The 11,001-nt window shown below is 34.6% G+C and overlaps 2 protein-coding genes across 2 annotated transcripts; both read right to left on the bottom strand.

The window, feature by feature from the left end:
* Positions 1-508: 508 nt before the first annotated feature.
* On the bottom strand, positions 509-2,030 carry LOC147558200 (protein MAINTENANCE OF MERISTEMS-like). The gene is made up of 4 exons (XM_086658993.1): positions 1,566-2,030; positions 1,367-1,475; positions 811-1,214; positions 509-700 (listed from the first exon to the last, which is right to left on the bottom strand). Exons 1-4 carry the CDS (start codon positions 2,028-2,030, stop codon positions 509-511), a joined length of 1,170 nt encoding a protein of 389 aa, XP_086515119.1.
* Positions 2,031-5,769: 3,739 nt separating this feature from the next.
* On the bottom strand, positions 5,770-8,778 carry LOC147558199 (putative glucuronoxylan glucuronosyltransferase IRX7). The gene is made up of 4 exons (XM_086659754.1): positions 8,166-8,778; positions 7,709-8,067; positions 7,328-7,578; positions 5,770-6,575 (listed from the first exon to the last, which is right to left on the bottom strand). Exons 1-4 carry the CDS (start codon positions 8,473-8,475, stop codon positions 6,095-6,097), a joined length of 1,401 nt encoding a protein of 466 aa, XP_086515880.1. The 5' UTR covers positions 8,476-8,778; the 3' UTR covers positions 5,770-6,094.
* Between the last annotated feature and the right edge of the window lie 2,223 nt (positions 8,779-11,001).

Here is an 11,001-nt window from a genome sequence, read left to right as displayed (position 1 = left end):
AACAGGGGTTACTGTTTTCCTGTTAGAAAGAAATGGATCCACAGATCCGTTTCTTATAACAATGTCACGGATCCAGAGATCCGTTACTTTCTAACAGGGGTTACTGTTATAGATCCGTCACTTCGTTGCACGGAACGGATCCATAGATCCGGGACCTGAGAAGGGAAGGCACGAATCCGATCCGTACGGGTTTTTTTTCCAAACAATGGTACTTAAGGTGGCGTTTTCTAAACCTTCCGTTCGGTAGATCTTAGAGTCGTTACAGTTTGATAGATATTAAAACTTGTTAAAACAAGAATAACGATGTTCAAACATCGATCAAAATGTACGGTAGATATTAAAACTTGTTAAAACAAGAGTAACGATGTTCAAACATAGATCAAAATGTACGATACACATCGTTCACAAAAGAAGTTAAAAAAAAGTAACCGTTGTTCACAAAAGCAATTCAAAATAACGAGACTACCCTTGAGATTCTAAACCATAATATATGGGATAATATATTACTTCATTCCCTTTGTGATTTCCTCGATTTCTTCACCGTAGTTTTTCTAAACGATCTTCTTGGTTCGGATTCTGGTTGAGATTGATGAGGACATTCGGGAAGCGGCATTTCAGCCCTCGCATTAGTTAGGATTTCAAGCCCTAACGGAACGTCAGACGCTTGAATCGCTACAATGGCACGATCAATTCCATCTCTCTAAAAAAACAACAATGGATTAATAACAAATTAGGTAACAAATTATAGCTACAAATTCAAAAGTAAAAAAACCAAAGAATGATAAATCGAATACTCACGTAGTACGATACCGAACCTAAGTACTGTTCTGGTCTATTGGATTTGTACAAAGCTAGGTTTTGTACAAACGGGTGAGATACTCTCTTGAACCAATTGTTATACTGAGCGTTTGCCTCCCACGGAGCAAAAGATACCTCCTTCGGTCTATCACTCATGTTTAGTAGGTGATCTTCCCAACGCCCCCAATAAGAAGCCACATTACCAAAGTTTTTAGAATCTCCATCCTTCGACACCTTTTTTGGTCGAATCGGTTCTTTAGGGATGACTTGAACCAACCCAAGTTTCCTTAACACCCTATCAGGGTGATAGGGCTCGGCAATATCGTTAACCGCGATGCAACCAGTGTAAAAAGAGTATTTAGGAAGTGGTAGTGCATCACCAGACAATATAAGGGACGATATGGGTCCCAAATGACCTACATGATACAGACGGTTAACGAGTGATTCCTATAGCATACGTCAGGTATTATAGAACACAGGAAAAAATTAATAAATAAAATACATACATCTCTCTCGGTCAGACCGTCCAATTGCTCACGAGTGCTTCCTAGAGCACATGCCTAGTTGCCTTTCAAAACGTGTTCCTCCCATCTATACATCCGGGGCACGTTAGATGTAGGATCATATTTTGGGTTGGGAACAGACACCCCAAGTTTGAAGTGTTCATCGATCCACGCCTACAAATGTAATGTTAAATACACATTTATTATTCGCTACTCTAACATAATAAAGAAATAATTGAGAGACAAAAATAAATATGAAATTACCTGAAATAAAGTAAGATAAGTAGCCAATTGATTTCTTCCCCTCGAAGCAAAACCAATCTGCCGATAAAGATAGGCAAGCGTCGCTGTTCCCCACGAGTAAGTCGAAATATCATCTAAGTTCTTCAGATAACGTAGATAGACAATAAGAACCTTAGTTGCACGCTTATCAGCAAAAAGAGTACAACCAAAAAGATGCAAGAGGTATGCCCGTGCAACAGCATCTTTGACAAGGTCGGTGTCATCCTCTTTCGACCCACTGCATTGCTCCCTCAACCACTTAAGCTCCACAGACTTAGATTTACCTAAGTGCAGTTTTACACCTTCGTAATCTAATTGTAAATAACGAGAGACTAGTAATGCATCTGGATCTTTTGTATCATCGTCATCCGTCTTGGACAGAACAACGGGTTTACCTTCAATTGGAAGACCACATATGCGATGCACATCCTCTAACGTGATCGTCATCTCCCCGAACGGCATGTGAAAAGTATTTGTGTCCTCATACCACCGCTCTGTAAATGCCGAGAGTAGAACACGATCTAGCTTGGTGTATGAATATTTGGCGATGTGGGTCAATTCGGTGTTCCGGACTCTCTCTCGAACACTTTGACACTCAGTTTCCAGGTCCCACCCATTCGTCTTCTTCAAAACAGTACCCACAACTACGGCAGACGCATGGTTGTGTAACTTCAGCACCGGCCTCTCCTGAAAATAAAAAAGTTATTGTTTTAGATTGATGATTAACAAAATTTTATCATAACTACTAAAATTAGAAAATAATATTTGCTTACCGGTTTGTTCCAAATCGTATAAGCAACATGATTCTTGAAACAAGGTAGAAGCGCACGATCTATCGGACCTCCAGAGTACGGGTCTGAAAATGAAGATGACCCCCTATTTCTGTTTCTGCTGTCGAAATAGGAGGCTCTGTTTCGTTCTCATCTCCTTGCGTTCGTCGTTGCTTACGTGGTGCTATAATAACTTTTGAATAATACGCGGATATGTGATGCACAAACAATAAATAATCAAAATATGTTTTCCTACTCTAAATTAATGAAGGAAAGCTTAGACGTATCGCTACAAAAAAGGTCCTTCAAATAATAACTTTTTATAGGCACGTATAGCTACAAAAAAGGTCATTCAAATAATGAAGGAAAAATGATGAGAAAAATAAAGAAAGAAAAATATGAAAGATTGAAAAAAAAAAAAAAAAACCCAGGTCCCGGATCAGGTAATCCGAGCCCTTTCAGTCCGAAACGGATTACCCAATCCGTCACGGACTGGAAGCGGAGTCCGTTTCTTTGTACTAACGAGTCGTTCCAGCAGCTTGATAAATCTAGGGCAGTTTGTTTAGACATCAAACACTCACACAAATGGCTCTAAATATGTTCGAAATGATATAATACAACAATCTAAACATGTTACAACACACTATTAACATCCCCAATCAATCAAACAACAAATTTATTCAAAAAAATTAAAAAAGTTAGGGTTTTTGAACCAACCTTGAAGGAGCAATTGTAGCTTGATTTCAACTTCGTCTCCACCAAATGATGCTTGATTTTAAGACTTAGAGAGTCGAATGACTTATTCTCAGCAAAATTTGAGGGAGATTCGTGAGATTATGAGCGATTTGATGAGGGTAAAATTCGGTTTTTTAAGAGCTTAGAGAGAGAATGTTTAAAATTCCCAATTTTGGATGGATTTTGTGAGAGATGGATGGAGGAGTTAGGGTCAACAGATAAAGGATTGGTGCCTACATAGTTGATTGGTGCTAACAGAGAATAGAGCATTTGGGCCTGGTACTAACAGAGATGGATGCTAACAGCTGTTTGGCCAGGTGCCTTTAGAAGCACCCAAATTTTTAATGGTTAGTTTTTTTTATATTTGAACTGGTAACTAAAGGCCGCGGCTTCGGGGAATAAAGAAAAATCTCAGGGGCATAAAGATTTTGGTCAACAAAATCTAGTTTAAGGGGCATTTTCATTTTTAGTCCAAAAATTAATTTTTTTTGGTTTTCGCCCCTTAATCTTCATCTCTTCTTTTTCTCTCTCTCACAATCTCTCTCACGAATCTCTCTCTCTTATGATTCGTGATGGTTCTACAACTAACCGACACCTATCCTTTTCTAATTGTTCTTGAGATCCTTCAATCCTAAACATTGTCCACTTGGTGATTTTGTAAATTCCAATCCTAGAAATTTAAGTCCACCATTGACATATCTCTCTATCATGAACTTCTTGGTTATCCTTCCTCTGCTTCCACTCGTGAAATCCAAAACGATATGTTCCTTATCACAGTAATACTTCTCTTCAAAACCCTAGTTTTGATTATGCTACAACTAATATTAGTACTGAATTAAATCGTTTTGTTGATTCATCAAACCCTAAATCTACTCTTTGATCTTCTTCCTCATTTGATTCCACATGGACGAAAGTTGCAATTTTGGGTACTGCCAGAAAGTAACACTCATATGAATCTTCATCATCAAGTACCCAAATTAATGAAATGGATTTCTTTCAAGTTGTGTTCAGTACTGATTATGAGTATCTCGGAGAAGTAATTCATGTGCACATTCCAAAACCATGTTCTACCAATCCTTTATTATTATTAGGGTTAGACCACAGGAGTTTGCTATAGGAATGGGTCATTTTCGGCTAATCAAAGATTGTTGAGTGAGATTGATGATTTTTACCATAACTTATACTTTGATATTCATCAGACAAGAGAGATAGAGAAAGATGAAGAAGATTATGGGGCAATATTTGAGAAATTGAGTTTTTGGACTAAAATAAAATATGCCCCCGAGAATGTACAAAAAAATATGGATTCCCTAGAGAATTTATTCCCCGGAGATTATTCTTTATGCCCCAAAGCCGCGGCCTAACTAAATTTTATGTAAATCTTATTTATTCTAATGGGAAGTTCAAAAATCACTCGTTTTGAATTGGTAAGTTCAGATACATGTCACAATAATGATTGAAAAATATCATGTTCGATAGAAAATTGTTTCTAAAACTACTTGTGTGTGCATATACGTTGCAAATAGAAATTTTGCTCTTTGAATATTTAGAGAGATGCTACAATCACAAAAGATTTTGACAAAACAAATTCCCAGCTGATGTGGCGGTTGTGATTTTCATCTCTCAACGGCCTAGATTTGGTCAAAGTTTGAAACTACACACGCCACATCAGCTGAGAACCTTTTTTTGTCAAAATCTTTTGTAACTTTATCATTTCCCGAATATTTATAGGCTAGTCCGGGCAAACTTAAAATCCTGGCTCCGCCCATGATGTTAGGTCATTTTCACTTATTATTAATTGGTTTTTAGTTAGATGACTACAAACTTAATAAAAAAATGTAGTGATTTGGGACTTTGAAGCTAGCAAATTCGAAGGAAATATTTATATACACTTACCATTTCTACATCCTACACTCATTCTCTTTGGACTTGACGCAAAAATACTCCTGAATGTAATTATATATAACAAGAATGATGAGTGCATTTGAAATTCCCAAATGGAACTCTATCCTCGAGCCAACTTTGAGAGGGGATGTTGAAATCCACTTAATGATGCAGTATGGGAGTCTAAAATAAACTCTTTTTTCTTTGAAATGTCTAAAATATTTCAATAGGCAGAGAAGTTCAATGAAGATTAACATTGAACTCTTAACTTATGTTTTGTTGTTGAAATGTCTTTTGAAGATGTTTCAGCAGAGGCTTTAAGGGACTCTTAATTTATTTTTGTGTCTGTTTTAGACACCTCAAATAAGTTTGATCAGTCAATATTTTGATAGTAACCAATCAGACAAGTTGACGATTGAAACTTGTTCAAATTAATTAAGATCTGATTAAGAATTCACCTTTATGCTAAATTCTTCTCATTCTTGTTCTAAATCTCATATCAAAAATGTATATCCAACACAATTACCCTCTATACTACTATGTAGGATGAAATATATAAAAAGGAGAATTCTCCAACGGACAAATTATTTGGAAATTAGAGAAACATGCAACGATCTTGTTATCCGGTGAAAGGAGACTGTCTCTCCCCACACATCCCCATATCATTTAATGACTTATTTGAGTAAAGCTTCCCTCTCCTCCCCCAACCTCCAAAAACTCTCTCTCTCTCTCTCTCTCTCTCTTAAATACAGATAAGAAATTGATGTCGTCCACCATTGAACAAAACCCATCTTCTCGATTCCGCAAAGTAACAACAATTTTATTATTATTATTATTTCTTTATTTAATTACAAGTTGCCATCTCCCTCCTTTTTCCTTTTATTTATTTTCATATCCACATTTCTCTACAAGTTCTCAATATGCCCCTGTTAATCTTCTAACGACTCAAACCTCACCACCTCGTTAGTAACGCACAACCGTGTCCTCATCCAATCACACTTTGCCAACTCAGCCTTCAAGTGGGGTCCTTTAAGAGAAGATCTCGTGAAGCTAGGTGCGATTGTGATTTCTCCCAGATGATGCCATTTTTCTTCAATTATTCTACCTCCCTGTCATTCTATCCTAGCTGTCATTACTTAATTGGCTCACCAGTTTTGTTCTTTTGTACGATAAGTGAAACTTTTTGGATAGAGAATATAATACTTGCCACGTGGCGTCACCTGATTGGATATTGTTGTTAAAGAGTAATGCATGTCTTACAGATGGGTCCCATAAGTTTCTTTGGATGGTGGATAAATTTGTATCTGCCACGTGTTGAAGGATCTTAGCGAGATCACCAACGTCTTTCTGTGAAACTGTGAGTGAGATATCTTCCCATCGAACGGCTGTGGGAAATGGAAGACGGATGCCGTCCGCTATGATGACTGGAATACATCCAAGGGCTATTGATTCAACTAATCTTGGACTCCATGGAGCCCATCCTAAGGGACACAGACAAAATATTGACCGTACGATCTCTGTTTGGTAGCCATCAAACCTATGCCTCTTGAGATAAAAATTTCTATTTTTGTTGAATTTTTGCCAGATATAAGTTCGTACTTTCCTGCAATTTTGTGAGAGTAAAGTTAGAATTCACTTAATTTGTAATCAACACAAAACATTACCAAAATAACCTTTCAAATTCTTAACTTAAATGACTAAAATGCCCCCAATTATGTATATTACATATTGTGCTTATTTTTTTTCTTCCAAACTGATATATGAAATTTGACTATAATTGCTAGTTGATTCAAAGCAAGATACCATATTATTTTCTTCATCTAACTCTAGATGTCTCACAGTTTAAATGACTGATTTGTTATATTAGCATTGGTTTCATTCGATTGATTATATCTATTTAGATATCGGACAAGTCATATTCAAATTATATCTTCTGAAACCGATTAGTTATCCAAAGCTCGATGCCAACTACAACAATATGAATTAAGAGATTGAACCAAACCTGCAGTAATTATTGAAGTAGTTTAGTAGAAAAGTACCTACTCTTAACGTGAAAAGATCTTCCTTATTTTGAAAGTGAACATTTGAGTTTTAGATCTATTAATTTTCTTAATGGGCCATTATTAATTTTAAAATGTAAATTTAATTTATATTTAAACTTTGTTTTTTAAGAATTTATTTCTTTTATTTTTCTTTATTTTATTGTTGATCCCTTTATTAAAAGGCAAAATTCTCATACTTTTGTGGATATTTAGGTTTTTATCAAGTCAAACGCCAACAAAGAGGACAGAATTAAAGGGTATTTTTTCGTAATTGAAAGATAATAAATTTCAATTAGGTTTGATCGAAAATTACTTGCTGTAATATCGTCCACTGATGTTTTTAGGATGCACTTCCATTTTACCCCTGAAAAACACCATAATATCTCTTTTGCCCTTCTCCGGCACCATTTCTAACGTTGATCTAACACTTTCCGGCGATATATAAGGCGGTATCAATACATTCTCAACATCTTGACATGGATGCCGGAATCTGACACCAAAAGTCTGTAATATTATTGATTTCTTCAAGAACTCAGGAACTCCATCTGCTTTTGCTACATCTTCCTTCAAATGATCAAATCCCCACCAAAAAACAATCAAAATCAAAACTTTAATCAACAAAATCGATCATAATCTTTTGAAAAACAAAACCCAGACTCCAAAATCACTAATCAATTTCAAAATTGGGACTTACCATTGCATGAAAACAAGCTCCATAATCGTGAGAAGCAACGAAGATATGATCAGAACCTTTACTCCGATTCCAAAATGGCATTTGAGAAGAAATGTGTTGAATAGCTGATGATAATAGTGGTCTTGCATGACCTAGAGCTGGAAATCCATTTACAGTACTGAAATTACAAGAAACATAAACTGGAACGAAGAAGAAATCAGCTTCAAATGGGTTTAATGTCCGTACATCACTACCCATTAAAGCTCTATGAATAGCAACTTCTGAAGCAAATAGATGATTACTACATCTCTTATTGATTAACCAATCTGTATTGTACTTCGGAGGAAGATCATAAATATAGATCTTCAAATTGTTTAACCCTGTATAAAAAGAGGGGAAAAAAACAGAGTAAAAGAACTGAACTTTGTAATCCTCATAAATTTTTTGTTGAAGAAGATGAACATGTTCTTGATCATACCTTGAGAAAGATGAAGTTTTTCGTTTCTGGGTTGTTGTAAAAATGTTGTATCTGATTCAATCAATGCTCTAGAAGTAATCCCATTCTTTGATTTAGTAGAAATGGTGGGTTTAGAGAGTGAAGATGTTTTATCAGAACCAGTAATGAGATAAGAACTAAAGAAGTAAAGAGATAATGAAATCCAAATAACCCATTTGAAATACTTCTTGAAAAACCCCTTTTCATGTCTACCTTGTTTATGAATGAACTTCATTCTCACATAAAACCCTCTTCTGTTCTTAATAATAGTGTTTCTTTTAAACTCCACCATCTCTTCAAAGATTTTAAAGTACCCAAAACAGAGATTGAGAGATTAGAGCAGTAGTAGTTGAAATGGAGCTATCTTTTACCTATCTTTTGATGATTAATAAGTGAAAATAAAGGAATAAAGATTGAAGATGAAGATTTGAACAACAAGAAGAAGAATAGAGGAAGATGGTTTGTTGATATCTCATTTTCTTTTTGGCTTTATTTTTCTCTTTAAGCAAGAAGTACTAATTTTTTTTTATGGGTTCACTTTGGTGGAGTGGATCCCTTTTGTGGGTTTTGTTTTTTCTTACTATATATTTTGTTTATGTTTTCTACTGGAGAATGAGCTTTTACAGAATTTCACATGCACTGATTACTGATATGACTGAGATTTGTAAATGACTAAACTACCCTTTACATTATGAATTAGAATGACTCAGTTTAAAGTACTTTTTGAAAAAGTTGAAATTTTTAATAAGATCTAGTTACCTTCTTTTCCTTTTTCTTAGTGGAAATTTTTAATGAGATCTAGTTGAAATTCACACATGATTTGTCAATCAAATTACAGTCAAAACAATGATGTTATGTCCTTCATGTTGGGTATTTGAAGTGTTGTAAGTGTAACAGCAAGAGATTTCATTGATTTGGAAGGGTAAATTAGGAAATTTTTGTTTGGATTAGGTAAGCTTAATCACAACTTACAAAAATCAAAAGATACCATTGTTTTTTTTTTGTTGAACTAAAAGATACCATTGTTACAAGGGAAATGATAGAGTTACTTAAAATTTGTTACTTAGAGGATGACATGTTTCCTCATTTGGGAACAAAAACGATTTCTAAGGTAGTCAAACTTCGAAAAAATTTCATCTTTTAGTAAATTCCACGTCATTATGTCATCCCCTAAATAATCCTCTAAGTATTTTTTGCAAACAAACAAACCTGGAGGAAGGACGTTTAAGATTATATTGTGTGCATAGTAGTTGAAAATACCATAAAAAATTCGTATCTATAAAGATGTGAACTTTTAAACTAAATTCTGAAAAGAAAATGCTTAAACATCGTCGTATACTTTACCTTTCATTTTGAAAACCAAAAAAAATAAATATAAGCAAGGTTGGTTTGGTTTGCATTTTCTAATAATTAGGTAGTTATAGTTCTTTCGTTGTAATTTTAGTATGATAAAATATATTAGTGTATATATAGGATGCAAAATTCACAATTGTTTAGCACTTTAATTCACAATGAATAAACTATTAAAGGTAAATATGGTAGGTGATCAACCATTTCTGCACTATGAACCTTAGAATGAGGATCATGAAGTCAAGTATTATTTCTTCAATTTTTGCAATAATAATATTATTACATGATCCCAAACTTGAGGGGCATTGAGATCATATTTTTTCGATTATGGCTAAAATTTCTACATAGGTTGTATGTGTTTTTATTAACATATTATATTATTACTAGTCAATATCATTACTTTTAATTTACGAAATCTTAAGCTTTTACTAGATGTTCCTTGTTTGTCAATTTCAATTTCACATTCATATCCCACCACATCATATATATCTATGACTATCATAAAGCCGGTGTAGGGTTGTTTTTGTTAGATAGAGGTTGGTAAGTTACTAAGGATATAGCGATAATCTTTTAACACTGTAAACTTCAACTTACTCATAGAGACCGAGTTACTTAAGCCAAGGTCAAATCTATAAACTTTTTCGTCTCATGAGGGAGAATGGACAAAAACTTAAACAGTACTGTGAATGAATGTAACAATTAGGTTTCAGTTTCACCTCAGAAAATGTGTACTAAACCTTATTTGCATAGCTAGAAAGGCTAAAAATGGGGCACATTGAATGATTTCTATGACCCATTCTGTTTCCTCTCCTTGGTAGGGGTATAGAGATTATTAGTCCTTAGTTTTTTTTGTTGAATAGTCCTTAGTTGGAAACAAGGGAGAATGGACAACATTTGACCAATGCTAGGGAATAGGGATCGAATAAATGGTGGAGGATAGTGGGGCACTATTTGAGACAATTAGGTACATATAATTGATGATGATGATATTAATGCCTCAAACCATTTAAGGCAGAGTGAACTTAAAGATCCATGGCCATTGTTGTGTGCAATTTACCTACCACTCAATAAAGATAACATACAAAATGGAAAATAATGTGAAATACTGAAATCATGTCTAGTTTTGCCCATATTACTACAAACAAGTTTCCATGTCTTTAGGGGCATAGAGAAGAAGTAAGCTATAAATAGTTAACCATGCTGTCATCCTACTTATACACAAATTTTAAATTTTGATGTCTTGTCACGGGATGTATAATTTGGTTGTGGTCTAATCTTAAATACCGTAACTATTAGATTTCCAGAATATTGTATGTCAAAAACGTTGGAACTAGTCAATTAATAATACATTAATTCACCAAAACCATCATATTTAGCAAAATTAATCTGAGATCGACCGACACTGTAGATTTTATTCGGAGAACACCATGGAACACAATAATGGCCATAAGATCATATTTCCTATTTC

Source organism: Eschscholzia californica, unplaced genomic scaffold (genome assembly GCF_041429995.1).
Source record: "Eschscholzia californica isolate CP2 unplaced genomic scaffold, dmEscCali1.0.p SCAF_2, whole genome shotgun sequence".
Classification (NCBI taxonomy): Eukaryota; Viridiplantae; Streptophyta; class Magnoliopsida; order Ranunculales; family Papaveraceae; genus Eschscholzia; species Eschscholzia californica.
Note: the sequence above shows the minus strand (reverse complement) of the source record. Positions and strands in the feature narration are given on the sequence as shown.